Consider the following 23,650-nt stretch of genomic DNA (forward strand, 5'->3'; position numbering starts at 1 on the left):
TCAAGATTAGTAAGCTTGTGGCACAGGCAGCATGGGATAGCTGCAGGCACATAAGAGGAGTGGATGTGTAGTTTTTTCTAATGAATGTCACTGAACCAGGTATTCAGAAACCGACTACACAGGAAAAGGGGCTATGACTGAGTTAAGGGAACATGCAGGTAAACAATTATGGCCCCAGAATGGTGTCTAAGTGTTCCTCAGTATATAGGATTAGGAACTGGGCCCAAACCTGTGCATGAGGTTGGCAGATACTCAACCAAGTATAATTTTGTGGCAGGTAGAGGGGAAAAAATTAGCCTACTCCAGTATACTGGACATTTTGGCTTGCATTCCTTTAAGATTGGAGCAGTGACACCACCTAATTCTCAAAAAAAGGTCCAGGCAGCTAGGTGCTAAAGATCAGATTGCGTTTATGAGCAGCCACTGGAGCTCACCAGGGTGCCAAAGACTTTTATGACTATAGAAGCTATCAGGAGATATAGGTCAGTGTCTGCATTTGCAGGGACTCTCATGCATTGCACCTGCCACCAGGAAGCTGATGAGACAGTAGGTGGCAAATGACCTTCAAGACTGAAGAGTCCATTTGTGATTGTACAGAAGCAGTGGTGTGAAAGCAGCCCTCAGTGATAGCACAGCTACAGGCATCTGATGACCTGGTTATTGGCCTTCATAAAAAAGATACTGGAGCTTGTGCTAGCTTAAACTGAAGATTTAAGAGCATCTTTACATGTGCTGGGGGGGGAGGGGATGTGTTTTAATTAGAGTGGCTCTTGGACTCCCAAGAACTGCTCTAATTAGAACAGCCCCAGCATCTTGTGTATTCAGCACCCCGCCCTTCAAAATGGCAGTGGGGGCACCTCAATTAAAACTCATTCAACAAACTTTAGGTAAAGTGCCCCACCACTATTTTGAAATGCAGGGACGCTGAATACATGCGACGCTGAGGCTGCTGGAGCATTCTAATTGGAGTCTTCCAGCAGACGTGATTAATTGAGTCTGTTCCGACGTGTTCCAAGTAGAATGCATCCGAGCTGGCATTGAGTTCCTGTATAAGTTCCTTAAGAGACTAATGCTGATTTAATCTCCACAGCTCCAATTCCAAATACAATTTCCCAGTGTACAGACTAGTCAGGGAAGGTGAGGCATGCAAAATTATTACAATATGAATACGTTTAAACCAGAAATATATAACTAAACCATAGTCTGGTCCAGCCACACCCTTCCAAAGATATTTGTTCAGAACAAAATGTTGGGAAGCATATTCCAATAGCTGTAGAAGAACTACTCACCTTGTACAGAAGTTTCCAGATGTATTAATTTTCTTAACAAGACCACATCCATACTGTTATGCGTTGGTCATGCAGGTCTGGATGCAGTAAGTGTCTGTGATTTAAGAGATCTGGCATTTTTTGTAGATGCAATGTAGTCTCTCTGGCTATTCAAAGTGCCATCTGGGCCACTGGGGGCCTGGAAGGGAACTTCATTTCTCCCCTCTCCTCTTCCTTGCATCCTTAATATAAACCTTGAAAAACAGATAATTGTCTTTTCCTGGGACAGCCACAGAGGAGCTCTGATTTCTAGGTCACTTCAGTAAAGCACTTAAGCTTCACTCATAAACAAACCTCTAATGGCAAATAAATTTTCCTGTGAGCACTACTACTGTCCACAGTTTAGTTTATTGCAATTTTTCTAAGTAAGTGGTACTGGTTCTTGTCACAACCTGTAGTCAATGGATCGATTGGTCTGACTCTTTTTTATATTGTTGCCTAGTTTATCCCAAGCAGTTAGCTGATATTCAAGGCTTTGGCAGTTATGAAGAGAACTGATTATACAACTCGGGTATTCCTTTGGTACAACTGCATTCATTTACAAGGACTGTTCAGAGCTGTTTCCCCAAAGCCATTAGGAGGCAGCATTTTTCTTGCTCAGTTCCCAAGCTTCCCTTCCTAGTCAGTCCTGAGCCCTGCCTGAAGAGCCATCTCCCTTCCCTTTCAGGATATGTCGCAGCTGCTTTTCTGATGACTTCCAGGTGCAACACTACAATGCAACTAATGCCCCAAACCCTGTATCAGCAATCAGTTCATAAGCACGACCCTTGCTACTCAGGCCTTACACATGGGGGATGGCCTTGGCTGATGGTTCCCTTCCCCCCCCCCATATCTTGTCTGTCTTATCCTTTGTCTACAGCTACATTTATTACCCCTTCCTCCCTCCACCTGTCTCTCTACTGACCACCTCAATTTACATTTTAACTGACTGGGTTTCTTGCATTCGTACTGGCTTCTGGCTGCTTTCCTACTCCGTCCAGGAACAGCACAGACCATCTACAGATGCTTCCTCTGCCTGATAAAGGGTTTATGCCTGAAAGCTTGCTAAGAAGAATTTTTCCAACTATTTGAGTCAGTTAATAAAAGATACTGCATTTACCCGAAGAGCTGTGTTTGCCTATGCCCTTAGACCAACGCAGCTACAACCGACACCCTGAAACAGCCCCTTAGGCATTTGGAGGCTGGATAGTAAGCCCTGTGACTACCTGCGACTAAAAGCAATGCATGCAGACAGTTACTTCATCTTCCAGAAAAACAATGTTTTGATTAAACATTCCACTGATAGGACTGTTGAAGAGACCTAAGCAGATGCAGATTCTGAGATTCTGCAACTTTGTCTTCCACGTATACTCTGCCTTTCTTTACTAGCTTTCATGGTGTGTATATGAGGACATAGTGCAGTGGTTCTCAAACTTTTTAGACTCAAATCACCCCTTGGAAAATTCCCTGAGTATTCACTCATTTCTTGGAAAAATATTTAGAGAAATTCTTGTGTTGCAAAGAATTCAAAGACTACAACAGGTCTTAAAGTTTTTGATGCTATGTGAAATCCTATTTGAAGTCTCTGGGTTTATCTTGAGAAATAATGTATAGGTGGTTGCACATCAACATGAATATTGTGCAGTGTCCCAGAGCACCCTTAAAGGGATCTCGCAGTTACCCTGGGATATTGCAGGATCCTGGTGGAGAATCATTTGTCTAACATGAAAATAGGGTGAGTTTTTGGCCAGTAAGTACAAATGAACTGACAATGGTCATTTAGATGGGATCCAGGAATATCACCCAATATTGCATCATGTCGTACCTCGAAGTGGTTCAACTTCTCAGGAATTTCTGAAGGCACGTTTTGGGAAACCAAACTTGGGCTTTGACCCTCATGTCAACAGCTATGGAAATAACAGGCTATGGAGTACCACTATAAGGAAAGTTGATTTGAGAGTAGGTCTTTGCAAATCATATCCGTAAATATGGTAGGCCAAATAAAATGTGTTTGACACCTGGATAACTCTGCAAAGATTTTAACAACTGGTAGGAGAGAGTATTCTCTCACAGCTGGCCAGTTACAAATTGATCCATTTCTGTTGAGAAGGAATTGTTTGGCTACAGTTAACTCTGAAATTCTGTGGCATGTCCTCAGTCTGAGTGAAGGCTTTACAGTGTCTTTCAATGGAAGGGCTAATCCTGCAATGACTTCTTTAAGTCTTGGACTAAGGGAAACCAAATTACTGTTGCAAAGAATTCAGAAAGACCACAGGTTAGTTTTTGACACTGTAATCTTGTCTGAAATCACTGGGTTTTTCTCGTGCTAGTAATACGGGTGCTGTGGCATTCTGTTTGACAACCACTGTCTTATAACCAAAGAGTACAAATCCTTGAGTCTAGGGCCAGCTGCTAGATGGCCTCAGAAGCTTGAAAGATTGCTTGCTTGTTCTCCTTGGTTGGCTGATAGCTATATAACCACTCCAGAAGAAACCAAATGCTAGGGCTTTATGCAGCAACATAGGAATCATTCTGAATATGGAAGGAGGATCTCTTGCTCACCTCCCTCTAATCCCTAGATGCAGGGGAATGGAGTTCTTACTTGTCTCAGTTCAAGTAAGACCACTCCTTAACTTTCTGCACAAAAGCTAGCTTTTAGAGTGGAAAAGATGTCTTTTCCTCATCAGCAAAGGTTTCTGGGCTGAAAATTTGACAGGCACAATTTCTATTGCACTGCAGCCCAAGACAGTTTCACACAGCACGGTAATAGCCTCTGGAAGAAAAGTCCTAGTATATTTTTAAGATGAGAAGGTAATTAAGAAAATGGTTTTTTACATTTTTTACTTGCCCTTTGCAATACAAATCGTTGCATTACCACGTTTGCTTCTGCATTTTGAGTAACTGGAGCTTCTGGACTTTACCAACCTTGGTTCTTGAATAGGTTGTGAAGAGTTCTCTGCTACTGGTTTTGCTGCTTGTAGGAGCCACACGTTTCAGGGACAAGGCAGTAGCCTACACAGTATCCAAAGCAGTTCTCCATGTCCATGAAAAACAAAGGTCCGTGGCTTGTGAAGTAACTGTTTCTCGGGCTCCTGAAAAATCACCTGCAATGTCTTTTGGACCTGAGTTCACATTTACAAGATTCCTCTCTATTGCTATATTGAGAGGATAAAGACAGACTGTTCAAGAGGAGCATACAACTGAGAAGCCAGAAGGTTGCAGCCTCAATACTCTAAAAATTCTTAGCTTTAAGAGAGAGGGAAGGGACCTAGAAAGTTAACCAATACTAATATACTTAAAATGACAAAACAAAATAATCATTAAAAAAATCGACTCACCAATCATTTCACTGCTAGAAGGGAAAAAAGCTGGGTGGTCTTCATAAAAGGCTGCATACTATAGTTCCCAACAACCACAGTGGACTGCTTCCTAAATTTGCAAGCAAGAGGTATGATTCATTAGGGATGAATGAGGAAAGAGTCTGTGAAGGGAAAATATGTTTTCACACTTTTCTCATTTTCACAGGAATGCTAAAGAGACACATGTTAATGTTCTAGTACAATTCATCTGCAGCACATCAGTATGAATTACAGATATCTTAACTGGAAGTCAAGGGAAAAAAACACACAAAATAGTATTATATATACCTTGTATTTTATATAGCACTTAAACCAAACAATTAGTTTTGAGAATTTCATAAACTATACCTGAAAAAAACATTTAGCACATTAGGCCCTCTGTAAAACTTTTCATGCTATTAACCTAGCCACTAAACATTGCTAGATCCATCAGCATGTCATTTCATTTTGCCAACAGTTTAAAGCAGGTCTCCCCACTCCCTCCAAATCTCCCCCATTCCTACCTTAAAGTGCCCTATCAATGGAAAGCACCAGTACCGCCAGTTTTACAATTCACTTATCTGCATATAACCAAATTTTCTGAATTCTAAAATAGCACACTGAACAAACAATACTTCAATTTATTTTGAGAAATTACATTCTAATCTACAAGCAAGTAAAGTGCTTTCCATTAAATATGTACTCAGTTTCACAGGAAATACAGAAGTAGATATAGAAGTCTGTTAGTGCCTAGCTCCATAGCTTTATCTTCTACTGTTAATTTATCTACCAATAGGCAGCTAGATTGTTTCCAACAGGTGACCCTGAACCCATTCAGAATTGTTAACTGATTTAATTGATCTCTCAATGATCTCATTTCTGTGTGAACATCTGAAAATTTGAGTGAGAATTCCATCCACCAGTAAAAAATTACCAGAAAGACTGGCTAAGTGAGGTACACAGTGAAAGATTTTCAGGAACCGTTATTAGCTGTTTAGCTGCAAAATCATGCAAGTAAATGTACCTAGTTTTTATTAAATAACTAGCTATCCAATCTCATTAAAATCCTTTCAATTTCCGTCCATTTTTCACCTACGGTTACTTAGGCCATCTAACAGTGATGACTACTACCACTTTAGGAAACTATGATGACACCAACATTATATAGGCTCTCCCTAGCAGAAGCTCAGTAGGAAACCTGGAATCACACCATGGTTTTTGCTAGCAGTGCAATGTTGGCTACACTGTGAAATCTTTTCAGATTCCTAATGTATATATAGCTCTGCCAGCAGATTTTTGTAACCTAAGCCAAGGGGTTGGACTTTACCAGTCCCTAATTATAATAGCTCTACAATAAACAAGACATGGTGAGATGGATTTCTGAATTATGGGTCTGACTTTCTAAACATTTAAACATATTTTACTTTGCTCATTGGAAAATAAATTGGTCTACCCAATGCTGCAAAAATGCAGCATTTGGGCTGTTAGATATCTATATTAATTTACTATGCTTATTTGGAAAAGGGAAATAACCAAATGAATGCAGCAAAAAGCCGATATGGCATCTATGTGGAATCTCTGGGGAATTTGGGTGGCATTTTAATTTCAAAAGATAAAAATAAGGAAGGTGTCAGACTACACAGAGCAAGTTCAAGTAAACATTTAAAATTTATTAAACTTTTTGGTCAAAATAATTGAACAAGTATATACAATCCCATTGTATTAGCTCTATTATGTATTTTAGGAACAAAGGTCAAATATAATGCTTAAATGACCTAGAAGTTCCACATTTCAAGATCTGCAAATAGTGTCACAACCAATATACAGTATAAGATTTTTTTTTTATTTAAACTTTATTTGTAGAACCCCAAAGTTAGTTGTATTTACTAGCTTATTATGAACAAGAGTGGCACTCTATGGACATTAATTGAGAGGGTAGGAACAGTGACATTTCTCTTGCATATCCATATCTGATTTAGTAATCATAATGCACCTTCATTTTAATAAAACGGAGTGTAAACCACACTTCTGTATTTCATGAGGGAAATTCAAGGGTCTAATTAACTAAAAGACCTTATTTTGCATTCCTTGCATATCTTGGTACTCAATTCTATTAAAATATGCCATCATTTCTTCTGGCACATTTTACACCCGCATTTAGTTGGGGTAAAGAACACTGGATGAGTTTATGCCCTTTTGGAAAAAAATACCCAAAGCTTAAAAATTATTTTTTAACCCTGATGTCCACAGGAACAGAGATGCTATGACAAATGCATTTTGCATCAGTTCATAGTTTCACTATATCCTGATCACCTGGTGTCAAGTGACAGAGTATGTTAAAACTTTAGTTGTGCTGCTGCTTGGTATAATCAAGTCAGTTTTATTTGCTGGTTTGAATTGCAACGTGAAATTCTAAATATATTTAATTATGCCAAATTTACTATTTAAAGTAAAAGTGTATTTTTCCAAAACAAGTCACTAAAAATATAAAAAAAGTAATGCACATAAGGTACGTCTCTGTGTCAAACATCTGAGAGGCATTAGTTAAAAATAGATTTTATATTGTCAAAGCAGAAATTTTATTCAATGTTTTATTGTATATTCCCTTCTGTGCAAAGTAGTTTCTCTCTTTTGGGCTGCAGAAGTTTTTATACCAACCTTCTCAAATCCCCTAGTTTGTGTATACAGATGTAACTTTACAGAAATCCAACACAACTTAATGACAATTTTGTGGAAACTAAATTTAGAATTTGAAATATTTCATACTACACAAAACAGTTTATACCAGGCTGTCAAAAAAACCCAAGTTTTGGGACAAACATTGTCAAATTCCCCATTAGAATTATTTTGCACAATCTCAATACATGCAATAAAAAAATAAAAGACTGAATACATACTTTCAGATTTAAAAACACTTTTTATAGTTTGTTATTTTTATTAAGTGGTTTACACCAGAAGGTGTGGTTATAGATACAGTTGGTGAGTAAATATTCATGGAACCTGTCTACGAACCCAACTCAAGACCTACCTAAGTGCTCAAAGGTAAAAACACCTAAGCCTAGATAAAGGCCAGAGGAGGAATGTTTACAGGCATAAAGCACAATATATGTTTTCAAAGGCCCAAATATTACAGCAGAGAAAGAGCGAGAGAGATAGAAATTACATTTATGACAATTTTTCCTCTTGGGTGTTAAATTTTTGGTCTATAAACTGGAAAGGAAGGCTCAGACTTAAATAAATACATTTGTTTTGAGTATTGGCCTTTATTGAGCACTGTCCATCAATTCTGCTTCAAGAGGGCTTTTTCTTTTAGAAAACTGCAATTTGCATTCCACTCCCCAACCCTCCAGTGAAGGCAGAACTACACCACAAACTCAAAACCAGGCCAGGTTTTCTCCTTTATCTATAAAGGGAAGTAAGTGCATCAATGTTCTTTACTGGTAGGACAACAAGGCCTTCTCTTTTACAGATAAACAACTGAGCTTAACTATGCAAGACGACGACTTTGTCCTCAATTAAGTCATCTTTTTAGTTAATTTTGTCCTGGAATATATACAAGTTATTGGTGGCAGCTACAGCAATGATGTTTTCTGTGGGGTGCCATGCTGTATGAAGGATCTTCTTGTTGAAGTCCAGACTGTCAACACTTATCTCGTCTTTCTTTCTCTTACCACCTGTACACACTTTGCGTGGCTTTAGGATGGCACGAGGTTTGCTACTCTCCCTTGATGCTTCTAATGTAATATCCCGCCGTGTGTTTCGGTCAAACATTCGGAAGAAATTGTTGTAGGATCCAGTCATGATAGCACTGTTTAAAACAAGAAGAAAAGGGGAAAGGTTTTATTTTGTTATTATGCAACCAGACATGACATGCTCCACATTCACTTCGTGCTCCCTTACCATCTCCTCCTCATCATTCTTCCCTGTCTTCCCTTCCCCCTCTCACTATTTTATGTATCCTTGCACCTCACACCTTCCCTTTTCAACACACATCCCTCTCTCTGAAGGCCTTTCTGGCCCACCCTTCCAGACCAGCCTAGAGGTGACAGTCAGATGAAGGTGTGACCACTGCCAGTTCTCAGGTGCCAAAAGCTCCAATTGTTGCCAAAACCTCCATTTCTCCTGAAGAGTTTCTGTAAGTTATTACAGATATAAAATATTTGCACCACAGTCATTCTAAAATTTGGGAGCTGTAGTAAAGAAATTCAGCATCAGGGTTGATAAAAATCAACAATTAAAAATATCAGTTTTTTTTTTTAACTGAATCATATTATTTTTTTTGTTAACATGAGTTAAAAAAAAAACTTATATAAAAGATAATTTTAATTTAAGATATGTTAAAGCTCAAAGATATCATCATGGAATAGTATATAATTAGAAGTTATAACCTCTATTTGAGAAAATACATCTATGGAACCTTTTTAGAAATTTTATAAAGAGGCCATGGACTACATTAGGGGCCCAATCTTATGGGGTTCCCAGAGGGCTCCTCTATAAATTACTAAAAACCAAAGAAAACCAATCCACCAACAGTGCTCAGAACCCATTAAGCATCTCTCTGATGCTTACTTTCAGTTCTCAAACTGTGTATTTGTGTTTCCAGAGATTACAGGCAGACATAGTTCTTTGGGAAGATGTGATATTTTATTAGACCAACTAAATAGTTGGAAAAATTGTTCTTTGCAAGCTTTCGGTCACAAACACCCTTCTTCAGGCATAGGGAAAGTTTGTTGTCTTCAGAGAACATCCTTGCTAACAGCAGTATATGGAGATGAGAAATAACAGACATGGTTACCCACCCATCAGCCCTATTGTCTCTCTGCAAGTTTGTGTACACACAGTCAGCCCTTACCTCTCTAAAGTGCAGTTTCAAGAAGTTAAATGGATAAAGGATATCAAACAACAAGAACGCACTGTTTGCAAAAAAACAATGATTAAATTGAGGCTTCCTGATCAGTGACTTACATCATGATTTAAATTGATTTGATTTAAATCAAATCCACTCTTTTCAGCATCAAAACCCTCTTTATTCGATTGTATGGGGAATAGTACAGAAAATGCAAAAAGACTTTTATGGGGGAAACTGAGCCACAAATTGTTTTACATTACTTTGTTAAGCATTACAAACTTCAGATAATTTTACAACTTATAAAACTGCCTTATATTGCTCAATTCTTGTATTAGCAAAAACAACAAAAGAGACCGACATCAGACGGACATCACACTTTTTGGGATTTGTTGAAAGCCAGTTATATTATTAGCATTCCAAGTAAGGTTTATATACGAGCAATATAATAAACTCTGTCACAGCTGCCCCTTGATTCTCCTTCATAACCTCTTGCGGTAGGTCTCATATTTTTACCTATCCTGGGGTAGAAAGTAGGGCAGGATGGCACCTTAGACTAATAGCTGAGAGAGGCATAAGCTTTCACAGGCGACAGCCTAAGTCAGTGTCAGCAACGTACGGCTGGATCTGATCTGCGGGAACTTTGAGTCTGGCCTGCAGATGTGGGGCTTTGATGACACTAAGATATGGACGTTCTCCCCATGCCACCAGGGATGGACATCTTGCCTGACCTGAAGGAAGCATTTCTAGAACACCCAAAAAACCCCTCAAAAGTGATCCTGCTATCAAGTTACATTATTTTTACCACATTTATATACAAGACATTTATATAAATTATAAGAAAAGCTAGAAGATTAACACTGCGTTAGTCAGCTTCCTCTTTTTCTATTTTCTATTGGTCAACATTAACACAATTGGGGATGGAAATAACCAGAGAGCTCAGAAATAAAATCTGAACTCTCAAAATACTGTGCGCTTATTTAAAAGCAGCTCTGGAAAACATATTCTCAAATAATTTGAATAAAACAAAAAAATGCTTGTTTGTATGCAACTGCAATGCTAATAGAGTCCATTAAAGGTCATATGTAATTACCACTTAGTTAAGTGAGGTTTGAGCACACGCAAAATTAAGGCATCCCACAAAGTCCTCTCACTGTTAAATATTAGTCATGTGCTAAACTAGGACTATGAAATTAAGATTAATTCAAACTCAACCTTACCTATCAGAACCATTCCAGCAGCATTCAAACTTGTCAAAAATGCAGTCATTTTCATACAAGGAACAAAGCTTGCTTCGAAGATATTCATGAACCTAGAAACAGAAGATGATGTTAGATAGATTTAAAGAAAATTAAGAGATGCATTTATATATATACACATATATATCTGAAGATCATACTTGATATGTCTCTACGGGCCTGTTCTCCATATTGAGATCCCATACTTTAACCGAAAGGTAGTCTCGTGTCATCATATATCGACCACTGTGGCTGAATTTTACATCAGATATTGATGAAATGATTTCTGAAAAGAATGATCTGCTGCTGGGATCTTCAGGCTCTTCAAAAACTGTAGATTAAGACAGAAAACAAAACTGAAAGTAACATACTAACCTTCCAAGGAAGCTAGCCCTGTTCAGTACTTACATATATTAAAACTGTGGCATTAAATTCCCTTAAAAACGTTATAAAGTGTGGTATTTTTTGTGTGTGATCTCCCTCTCAGGAAGAGAATACTAGGGCTTTAGTAGACTTGAATCACTAAAAATTAAGGTCAAATATGTTTTCCATTAAGGTACAGCATTCAAGAAGTTACAGCTATTAGTGTGCAGGGATAAAAATCACAATGGGAAAAAGTAGTACATACAAAAACAAAAATAAACTAATTCTCAATGTGCCCACCAATTATTCTGGGCCTTTATTACATACTTGAACAGATTTTTTTTTTAATGAGAAACAGCAAGAGAAATTAGCATCAGCAAAAAAAAATACTATGTATCCTGCTACTTTTGGGATACTGTAGTGTGTTTCACCTAGTGGTCTGTAGAGGTGCTAGGAGTAGGCCACAAGAGCAGATATAAGGGCTGGGTCAGCTGCCCTTCCCAATGTTCAGTGGCAGACATCATTATACTGAAATCAAGCTGCTCTGCATGTACTACATCCAAAATGGGAATCAGCAAATCCATCTTCATACAGCACTTCAGGCAAGCCCAGCAGCTCTGGCAACAGGCCAACTCAGTTAGCTAAGGCAGAGTCCATATATGCCTGCTATTATTTCCCAGAGCTCGTGTAAGCAGACCTTGCTCAGGTATCTCTGCAGAATGCTGGCAAAAGGGTATAAGACCCTGAGAGCATGAAGCTGCAGGGTTATGCAGGTCTGGAGTAGGCAGGTTGTAGGGTGGCAGACGTGAGGGTAGGGATGGAGTAGATAAGCCTGGGATCAAAAGACTGAGAACCACTGCTGCAGGGTACAAGTTTATATGTGACTACGACTTGCATAATACAATCTATTGAAACAGAAGTATTAGTGCCTTAATTGTATATCCATATTTTTGCCTCCTTTCTTGAACCATACTACCTAGTTATATTGAAAATCATATTCAAATTTCCTCGTGATATAAGGAGCCAACCAAAATCAAAGAAACAGAAATAAAATGCTGTAGACTGCTGACATTTTTATAAAGATGATAAATATGAGTAGTAAAGACTGGCCATAGTCTTTGTAATACAAAATGTCAAAGTTGTCTAAAAAGTAACTGTATAGTATCAAATTTGACAGTGTATAAATATTTTCCTTCAACATTCAAAACTAATCATCATTATTGACTACAAGCTTACCTGACATAATGTTAATGCTGTTATATTTTATACATTACTAACTAAGCAATAGCAGGCTGGGTGTAAAGATAGGCCTTATTTCTTATGACTGAAAAATAAGAGCTTTCCTCACCTATATGAGGCTATGTGGCTCAGCAGATTTAAAACACTGGCCTTTCACCTCTGGGAACTGGCTTCAAACCCAGCACATATCTTTATGAAGAAATTTAATTCCAGTAGCAATAAATGTTAACAAACAAAATGGATTCTGGCAGCCTCAGCCCAGTTCCTAATGCACAAAGGTAGATGTCAATAAACTGCCCTGAACTGGCATTTGTTAAGCAGATACCTTTGAGAAGCACCAAGACTGAGTCTGGACAGAAGACAGGTCTCACTGGTGCCAAAAGCACTTGTTCCCATCAGTTTATGCTGCATAAATGGGTAAACAGGAGCAGAGTCACACCGTCAATTGTCTCATGCTACACTTCTGCTTGGTGATGGCCTAGAACAAGACAATTAAAATGTTCCATTCTACAAAACTACCACCCCTTACCTTGTAAGTTCTTACCAATAAGCAGAACTAAACATTTTTGTGTTTATGTACAAAGAATACCTACACATTTTCTAGAAAGATGTACATTTACTTGACTGAAAACAGTCTGCAAGGGAAAGAGAGATCCTAGGTAACTTACATTTTGAATGCCTATCACAGAGAGCTGAAGAACGCATATCACAGAGTCGAATAGTTCCTTTACTACTACTGTAGACAAACACGTTACAGTGATGTGGGTGGAACTCTGCAGCAGTAATCACTTCTGTTAGTTCCTCCATATTGGCAGGCTTAATATCTACAATATCTGAAAATTACTGGTAAAGGCAAATAGCAGTTAATGCTTTAATTATTTCTAATATAATTGGCAAAAATGTGTTTAAAAAAATACCAGGTTTTTTAAAGAAGCCTAGAGTATGATCCTATCTGTGCTCATTTATACAAGGTAAAAGGGCCCACGTGGCATAAAAATGATTCTGGACTGTTCCAAACAGTATGCCTTAGAACAGCTTTAGATGTGGTATAGCAGTTGCCAAAGGTTGAACTGAGCCTGAAAGAAGAAATTCAAAATTATAAATGCATTTCTAGCTGAAAGCATCTGATCTCCAAACTATAGTGTGTGTTTCCAATTAAAAAAAATAAGATGATGAAAGTAAGCGGGTCAAAAGTATTTTGAATATTTTGAATTTTTTGGCATCAAATAACGGTACAATGGATTAGAAAAGCAGTGTTTTCCCCTCTTCCATCTTCTGGAGTCTTTACTCAATAAAACCAAAGTACACTTGTACTGAAACTGATTTCAATAAAACTCACCCATCTTTGCTAAATAATATCCTTCCTCTGTTTATCTAACTAAATAGCTGTTTTGTGTCTCAAAAGGTCTTTCCTTTTCATATATAAGCTTTTCCTTTCCCCCTACACAGTTCATCAAATTAATCTCAAATAGTTGTTTCAGTGTTAGCTAGGCAGGCTTGCTGCCACAGCAAAAAGTACTTCAACACTAAGTGTTACGAAACACTAGTATATACCATTCCAAATATCTTCATATTAGACAACTTATTAGACAGAAATGTTTTAGCTAAGGGGGAGCAGACTTTTGTAACATGAAATTCTTTATGTAATTTTATTTAAAAATGTATGATCAAGTTCATGTAATGAAAATCAAACACATTTAAGAGCTATGTTCCCACAACTTCACGCTCTTGCAGTCCCAATCAAACTAGGCCAAATCCAGATATTTGCTTTCCTTCCAGATATGAATAAGCACAGTTTAGGAATTAATTTACCGTGTGCTTAGAATTCAGGTATTCAGGGGCTTACTGAGTTTATTAAAATTGAAGTGCTTCTATTACATTCCAAACACATGGTTACAAAATTCATATAGAAAAAGGATACTAAAACTTCTATCTGTGATTTCTAAATGCCATAGATTAATTCTTAGGTCATCTGCAGAAAGGTACGTTTCATGATCACTATTTACTGAAATAGAATTTATGTGATACGTATGTGCATTTGCAAATATCCTTCTGGGACTTGCTTCTACCATTAGGTCCATGGGTTTCAATATTGGCACCTAAAATGGAGACGAGAAAAGAAACAAGAAGAGTCTATTTTTACATATAAGGAAAAAACTCATGATTTAAAATTTTAGTTGAATCCATTAATTTTAAACGCATAATATATTTGCTATTAGTAAAAATGCTTTAAACTACAGACATCTGATTTTTCTTTTCTTTATTGAAAGAAATCACAGTTTTTAGCTGTTTTTCAAATGCATTCTGTAAGACGTTGTCCACTTATTCTGACTTCCCACATCACCATTCAAAACCCATATCCTGGATTAGGAACATGGAACTGAAAGGAATGATATTTTGCGTAAGAGAGCCATATTAAAAATTCCCTTACATCTTTCCTTGTCAGGGGATAGGGACTTATATAGATGCTATCAATTTGAAACTAATGCCTGAAAAATGTATTTTCATGTAACATCCAGAAATGAAATTAGCACAAGGAATTCAATGCGTTTACTTTCAGCATTTGGTAACATTTTGTTTATATACTGTTTCCCCTGTAGAAAGTCCAAAAGTGTATTCCTCTGCACACCAACAGGAAAAATAGATACACTTTAAATCTAGTTTTAAAAAAAGGAAAGTAAACCCAATAATTAAAGAATGAGCTATTAGAAAATGGAAATAAAAATGATAAATTAAAAAATAAAATAAAAATGACCATGCCCATATAATGAGCTATTGACTTTTATCTTAATTAGTGCCAAATTGTTTTTTACACACCAAATAGAAAGTCAAAACAAAGATAATTTAAAAATGTACAAGAAGCTTCTGAAGGTTCCCTATTTCTTTTTTATTTAAAAACTTTCTTGTTCTTTTCACTAAATTAGTTAAATTTTAAAATTTATAACATAAAATTAGAGGAGAAAACTACAATAAAACAAAGTTGGTAAAGTCAAGATGAATGAAAAACAATACTCAATGACAAAACTATTAAAGCAGCGTAAAGGTTGCTTGTGGTTTTCTCACGCCCTTCAGAAAGCAGAGTTCCGAAAAGTGTGAATTTCTAAAAACCAGGAAATGAAGAATTAAGACACATGCCCATTCAACCTTTATTTACCCTGTCCTCCTGGAAATGATAATACATTATTCACAAGCATTCTAGGTGTTTTCAGGATATTAGATTCAGCTGTACAGAATAGGAGAGATTAGCTGGAAAAGTTTGGCAGGGCTCAAATTGTGATGAAGTGACTTGCTCTGCTGTCGCCTTCTGAGAGACAAACCTGATCCCCATTTTCTGTGATCAGAGGTGCCTGTGCACCTGGAAAGATCCAGAATGCCTTATTTCATCAAAGCATTCTCTAGGTCATGGAGGGGAGGGGGTATTGCTGGGGGGCTTCTGATGCTAGCAGTTCCTAGCAGCTCAGTGTCAAATAACTATGATCTGTAGATTTAATGATGGATAAGTGAAAGTAATGACACTGATTACACTGGATGATTTGAAAAGCAAGTATAAAATTTAACACACATTCTTTTTATGGAATGGATTAAATGCAACTATGTGATAGGGTTGGTCATTTCCTAGTCAGTACAGTGCAGAGGCAGAATGCAAGTACAATGTGGCATAAGTGAAAAACAACTTTGCATTAAAGGAGACAGAACTGAGGTTTTATTGGGTTTTTACCTTAACTACTTCCTGGTTCTAGTCAATCTTTAAACAGAAATAGATTCTCAACTACAATAGGACTGGTACTCCCCTATAATTTTATGTAAAAAATTAATCTCATTCTTTTAATTCAAAAACAAACAAATGAACAAGGAACCCTAACCCTTGATGAGATTAAGTAAGGAAAGATTAAAAAAAACAACAATTACAACCAATGAATTTAGAAGAGAAATTTACTTTGATGTAAATCTTTTTCCATCATTTAAGTCCTATTCCAAGCCTAAGAGCAATACATCAACAATGCAGAGGACAGTTAAACTCCACCCCCACATAATGAAGTGATCCATCTTTGCCATATTCACAGACCAGAGCAGAGGAAAGAAGCAACGTCTAACTGAATCCAGTAGACCTACTTAAGTTCAGAAACAGGCGAACCAAGATGGCCAACATAGCAGTTTTCTGTAGTAGCTTAAAAAAGAAAGGTGTCAATTGCCACCGGAAAAAAAATGTTTACGCTATCATGTTGGGAAATGGATCAATTATACAACAGGACTGTTCAGAGAAACAAACTAAAGTGTTTTCCTATTTAGGTTCAGCCATAACTTAAGAGTCTGTTATATTAACACCTATCCTCTGAAAAATAAGATTCTATTTTAATTGATTTAACAGTCCATAAACTCTGAGGAGTAAAAGGAAAATATGTATACAAAAATTAAGCAGATTTTAAAAACTGTATTCCTGTTTACAAAATATCCAAGATAACTCATAATATAGCAAATGATTCAGTAAAACAGTCTGGTGTTTAAACTTCTGGAACCAACTACGCAGTGCTTTATTCTGTACCTGAATTAATGAACATATAGTAGCATCTTTTCATCTAATTCTTTAAAATTTTTGCATGAATATGAAGTGCCTAATAAAATGTTTTAATCCATGTAAATTTGTCCTGCAAGTATCACTTCTAAAAAGTACAAAGGTAAAACTGTATATTCAAAAAAATAATTTAACTAAAGTCAAACTAAAGAAAGAGCCAAACATACCCGTAGTGCTGTGATTCTGAATGGATCCCTAAGTCTTCCATCTTCATCTTTCAAATTATAACCTTCAGCTCTTTTATCCCTTTCACTTATTTTCCATAATTTAATAGTTTTATCTAAAAACAAGAAAATTCATTTTCTTGAAATAAAAATAATAACATTAAAGATTAAATTTATAAACCTGTATGTTGAAATTTTAACTTAGGAAAAGCAGGGGTTGTCTCTCTACCAGTGTTTCAATTGTGCCAACCACTGACAAGTCTTTCTTAATTATGACTTGATGCCTTTGGGTTCCACTATTACACACATACACACACACACACACACGCTATATATCAGAAGTATGTTACTTTGTTTGAACTGCTTATTAAACTGTTCAAATTTTGCCATTAGACTATTATATACCTTTTTCAGACAAACTAAAATAGAATAAAATTTAGGGTAAAGATTGCTAGTTTAGCACATGGCATTTATACCCCAAACATTATAAACTGAAGCAATTATGAGAAACCAAATCATATTCCAGTATGTAAATGTACAGTTAAGGTCCAAACACATAAATACTTGCTTATGTTCTCACTATACTGTAAACTATCCCATTACAGTCCAAATAAGCAAAGCCTAATTCTGAATTCACTGACCTGCCAGCATTATCTGCTAGTATTCTATATCTGCTAGAATTCTATAAGCAAGGCAAAAAGATAAAAAATAGGTCATGTTATAGGAACTGTTCAAGATACTCTACATGTGGAACCCACTCATGGTGAGCATATACACACCTTTCTGCACAGAAGTTTATTATGAGTTATGCTCCCCCCTCCTAAGGATATAAAGGGCATGGCAGCTTTTACTGTCATTCATTATTTTGCCATCGCAAAACAGGGTAAGACTTGCAACTACTGGGAAAACAATGGGTTATGTGATCTACATGCATCACAATGACTGTAAGACAAAAAAGTAGTTATTTATTACTTGTTGCAACTAACACTATGGGGTCTGCAAATGGTAGATTGTAGGAATTCATACGAGTAATAAATTGGGTGTGTGCCATCTGTGCTGCTATGCACGACTGGTATACATATGCACTTACGCTTATGTTGTTGTTTGGCAAATCTCTAGCAGTGAGAATCTACTGAAGGATGCTAGTAGACAACCAAATTTCAGGCTGTTCTAATAACACAGGACTTAATGATATCATATGCTAATATAGTCTAATACAGCTTGCAGGTCATGCTGTCTGAACTGAAATTCCCCTCCCTTTATATCTGCTACCAAAGGAAACCAAGAGTCTAGAATGTCTGCAAATGGATCTTGTTCTACGCAACTAGGCTGCTCCTTATACCTAAAGGGTACGATGGATGCAATTTGACTGTTACTGTATATGGAATACTGTAAAGCAGTGTTTCCCAACCTTTTCCAGCTCAAGGCTACTTACACTAATAAAAATGTTCTATGGCACACCTGTTAAGGCTTTTCCCATCCTCATACCTACTGTAGCTAGCTCATTGCCATGGCAAAATCCTGCAGCACACCTGTTCATTTCTGATGGCACACTTTTGTGCTATGGCACACTGGTTGGGAAACACCGATGTAAACTGTTTTGATGTGACACCCTGCATTTCACACACTTTGATTTTCAAAGTAACAGCCACTTAAAATGCCACTATTATTTGTAAATAATGGCATGGACTTGGGGAAAACATATCAACAATGCAAACAATATCTCCATCAACTGCTGAAATAACTAGTCTGCAAAGGCAGATCTTTTTGTGAACTAGAGGATTAATGTAAAATTTTCTCATCAGAAATCTATTAACTGTATATGAGAAACTAACCCAAGGTATCTTGAATTGTTAGGACATACTGTCAAATCCTGAACTTGAGCCTCAACATCAGTCCAGGCCAAACCTGGAAGTTTTGCTAAACTTCCAGGAAGCAAGTCAACATTACCCCTGCTTGCCTCCTACCCCATCCCTTTCTTCAACGTGTTTGAAATGTTACTGTATGTTGCAGGCTCAAGCACTAGGAACAGCCAGCAGCAATCCCACCGTTCCTTCCCTTTATTTTTAAAGCCACCCCATCATCTTTATAACCACCATTCAGGCATCTGAAAGCTTACCGAATCTCCCAAACTTCTTTTCTCCAAACTAAATAATCCCAGTTCTTTCAATTTTTCTTCCTAAATTAAGCTTCCTAGGCCTCTAATAATTTCAGTTTCTCTCCAATGGACTCTTTCTATTTTGTCCACATCTTCATGGAACTGGGACACCCAAAATGCATGAAAAAGATGGCTAATCAGAAATTTGTCCTCACAGTAAATTCAACATGTGTTCCTTGCAGCTTCATTTAAACATGCTTGAAATTGCCATTCAGAAAGACAAAACCAACCAAATTTCTCTTTCAAATCTAAGGGAAGGTTGTTAGCAATATGTCACTGGATGCAATTATATTTCAACAGCATAGCTCAGTTATAATAACAAAAGAAGCCCTTTAGAGGATTGTCATCCTCCTCTGGACCCTAAATTCTCCACGTTCTTTTTAAAATGTTGAGTCCAGAACTACACAATACTCTAGATGGTACTGTCACCTCGTATGTCTTGCACCTAAATGCTTCTATTAATGCATCTCAAAACTACATTTGCCTTGTATTATGACACAGAATCATACCAAGTCTCTGATCTATGGAAACTCTCAGATCCTTCTCCACAGTGCTGTCATCCAGTCAGGTGTCACCCACTTAGTATTTGTTTTTGACTATTCTTCAGAGGTGAAGCGTCCAACTTAATTTTGTTAGTCCAGCCCAGCTTTCCAATCTGGCATTCCAATCTGAATTGTGCTCCCTTCCTCCAACATGTTCATAAACCTTCCCAGTTTCATGTCATCTGAAAACTGGCTCACAAAGCTTTCTATGCCAGTGTACAAATCATTAATAAATGCATTGAACAGCACTGGGCCTAGGACAGACTCCCATGGAACTCCACTCAAGACCTTCTGCCATTCTGACATGGACCCATTAATATCTACCCTTTTCTTGCAGCTATTAGGCCTCTTATCTATCCACCTTGTAACAGTTTTGTCTAGCCCACATTTTTCCAGTTTATTTATGAGAAGGTCAGGCAGAAGAACCATGTCAGAAGCCTTGCTGTAATCCAGATGCACTAAATCCACAGCATTCACTTTATCAACCCAAGTAGTAATTCTGTCAAAGAAGGAGATCAAGCTTGTTTGACATAGTTTTTCATAAATCCTTGCAGGCTGCTTGCGATCAGCCTTTCCTCCTTCAGATGCTTGCAGATGGCTTTCCTTAGGATATGCTCCACTAGCTTCCCAAGTATCACGGTGAGGCTTAGTAGCTGTTAAGTAGATCCACCTTCATTGCATCTTCTGTTAGGAATTTCCCCAAACTTGTTAACAGAGGACCCATAGATTTTTTGGTCCTTCTTTTCTAGCCAATATACTTATAACACTTCCTTTTGTTGTCCTTGACCTCCTTTGCCAGCTGCAGCTCATTCTTTATCTTTGCCTTTCTGATTATGTCCCTGCAGGTTCTTGCTATTTTGTGGTATGCTTCCTTGGTGACCTGCCCATTTTTCCACTGCCTTTCCTTTTGCATTTGAGAAGCTCCTCATGCAGCCACATTTGTCTCCTGCCATTCCTCTTGTGCCTCCATCGTGCTCAGGCAGTTTCTTGTTGGGCTTCTAGTACTGCGCCCTTTAGAAGTTCCCAGCCCTCCTGGGGTACCTTCATCCTTCTGTGTGTTTTCCCATGGTACCATGCCTATTAACTACTGGAACCAGATGAAATCTGCCTTTTTTAAAATCAAACAGCCTAATTTTGCTGACCTCATGCTTTCCCTATCTCAAGGTCTGGAATTCTATTGCTTCCTCCCATGTTACCCCTCACCTTCACATCCTCCACCAGTTCTTCCCTTTTGGTCAGGACAAAATCCAAGACAAATAATCCCTATATCATATCCTCCACTTTCTAGAACAGAAAGTTATCCTCCACAAAAGTTAGGAACTAGTTTGGCATTTTATATTTGGCTGCCTGTTTTTACAGCAGATGTCTGGAAAACTAAAGTCTCCCATCAGTACTATCCCATCGTTTTTGGATAGATTTGTCACCCGCCTGAAGAATGCATTATCTACCTCCTCTTCCTGATTTAGTGGCCTACAATAAATCACTGTCATTATATTGTTGCTGTATCTTTCACCTTTCATCTTCATCCAAATTCATTATGCTTTGCTGTCTTCCCCCTGAACCAAGGAACAACTGTATGTGTTTTTTACATAGAAAGCAACATCAGCACCTTTCCTTCCAATCCTGTCCGTCCAAAACAGACTGTAACCCTGAATGCTGACATTCCAATCATAAGAGCTATTCTACCAGATAGATCTCTCCAATGCCAATCAAATCATAGTTTTTCCACAGGTTGTAGCTTCCAGCTCATCTTGTTTATCCCCATATTTCTCATGTACATTGGACATATTTTGCATTTAGACATACTTGTTTCCCTTTGTACTGCTTATTGCAGTCCTGTAGCTCCCTGGATCTTCCCCAGAGTTAATAAACGTGTTGAACAGCACTGAACCTAGGACAGACCCTTATGGGACTCCACTTGCAACCTCCTGCCATTGACATGGATCCACTTATAATTACCCTTTGCTTGCAGCTGTTGAGCCAGTTATCTATCCAACTCTTAATTACGTTTTGTCTAGCCCACATTCCTCCAATTTATAAGATCATGTGGGATCTTGTCAAAACCCTTGCTGATGTCCAGATAAACTGTATCTACAGCATTCCCTTCATCCACCCAAGAAGTTACTTTGTCAAAGAAGGAGATCAAGTTTGTCTGACATGTTTTACTTAATAAATCCATGGTGTGTGCTGTGATCAACCTTTCCTCCTCGAGATGCCTGAAAATGGCCTTCCTTCAGATATGCTTCCCAAGTACTGAGGTGATATATTTACTAGTCTACAATTCCCTGAGTACTTTTGCCTTTTTTTTAAAAAAGGGGCACTCAGTCTCCTTATCTTCTTTTCTCTGTATCATTTCATAAGGCAATAGGATGCATTTGAAAAGGGTGTCACATTTCTAAAGTATCTGACTCCAAAATAAGCAAAAACCAGATAACTGACTTCTGTTCCTTAACTTTACTTCAGAATAGGCAAGAGATGATCTACAAGAAGGCACTGTGCTAGAAGATGTAGGTGAAAGAAAAGAATAGACAGAGATACTCTTTTAGACACCAGTGCAAGGAAGATACTTTTTTGCGTCTCCACAAAAAATTCTCCAGAGAGTACACGTGGCTCATTAAAACTTGGAAACCTGGATGTGGTTAACAAGAGATTCTAACTCAAGGTAGCAGCTGTAGATAGCACCACTGAGTTCTGCCCTAAAATACTCAGTGCTGAAAGCTGCAGTGCTGAGTCTGACAGTACTACGTGAGAAAAAATTATACCCTGGTGTTGCATAAGGCCGCTTCTAGAGACAGCAAGCTGACTAATAAAATACTGAGAGGCTTCATATATCAAGTGTGTTCTTTTTACTGGTACTGCAAAAATACAAATAGCTGGTACTAATGGCAGAGGCTGACAAGCTATTAGGGCTAACAAACTGTTCAGAATTAATACTGTTTTAGCAGATGCTAACTGGAAAAGTCAATTAATTCAGATCCTTACTATCTGGTAGGGTGACTGATGCAGAGGGACCAATTGAAAAGTTTGGGGTTTTTTAACCTGTAAGGTTGCACAGTTTGCACCATCTGTGCCCACTGCAAGGCTCCCTCATGCTGAAGGTGGTTCTTTCAGTCCAACAGATTTAAGACTGAATTCCTGTACAGAAGGTACATGGGCACCATGAAAAGGATCCACATATACAAAAATTTGAGGAAATATTTTTTTTTCTTGAAACTATTAATTCTGATTGCTATTAGTAAATAATTTTTTTAAACAAAAAGCTATACACTATCAAGGTCTTCTACACCTCCAAGTGATTTATCTAGACTACAAACTCCTCAAACAAGGGCCTGTCTTCCTTTCAGTTTCATTCAGGAGCAAATGTATTAGCAGTACTTCAATAATGCTAGCATGTTACTGATATACAGTAAAATATGGCATTCCAATGTCATCAGAGGCACAAAAGCACTATTCTGACTAAGATATAAAGTGATGTCACATAGCAAAATTGAGCCACATACACAGCTTCAGTTATCAGCAGCTATGAAAAAGTCAAAGGGTGCGTCCACATAAGCACACACATGCTTCTTGCAACTTCTCAAAACCCAAAGTCCGTGTCCCTTTGAGACACTGTAAGAGGCACATGCAGGAACAAGGAAATGTAAAAATTAGACCCCTGGACATTCATGGGTCAAAAAAATAAAAATAAATAAATAAATAAATAAAAACCCGGTGGAAAAAAAGCAGGGCAGGGCAACTGCTCCACAGACATGCTCTGGCAGCCTGCCAGAGCATCCCTGTGGTTCGCTCTTTCCTCAGTGCTGAAATGCACTACCTACAGCAACCAGGACCTGTGCGAACCCTCAGTCCCTGGCAGAGATTGGGCAGAGATTCAGTGGACAA

At 37.8% G+C, this 23,650-nt stretch overlaps 1 protein-coding gene across 1 annotated transcript in view; it reads right to left on the reverse strand.

The window, feature by feature from the left end:
- Positions 1-7,542: 7,542 nt before the first annotated feature.
- The window catches only part of PPP2R2D (protein phosphatase 2 regulatory subunit Bdelta), a 47,641-nt gene continuing 31,533 nt past the window's right edge, over positions 7,543-23,650 (reverse strand). Inside the window, exons 5-10 of the mRNA XM_090056497.1 lie at positions 17,072-17,184; positions 14,253-14,430; positions 13,000-13,164; positions 10,891-11,060; positions 10,712-10,803; positions 7,543-8,453 (exon numbers count right to left, since the gene is read on the reverse strand). Of these exons, the coding sequence (XP_089912623.1) occupies positions 8,174-8,453; positions 10,712-10,803; positions 10,891-11,060; positions 13,000-13,164; positions 14,253-14,430; positions 17,072-17,184 (998 nt within the window). The 3' untranslated portion in view covers positions 7,543-8,173. The remainder of the gene's footprint in view (positions 8,454-10,711; positions 10,804-10,890; positions 11,061-12,999; positions 13,165-14,252; positions 14,431-17,071; positions 17,185-23,650) is intronic.

This window comes from Crocodylus siamensis, chromosome 7, assembly GCF_052110815.1.
Source record: "Crocodylus siamensis isolate JL-2025a chromosome 7, ASM5211081v1, whole genome shotgun sequence".
In the NCBI taxonomy this organism is placed as follows: Eukaryota; Metazoa; Chordata; order Crocodylia; family Crocodylidae; genus Crocodylus; species Crocodylus siamensis.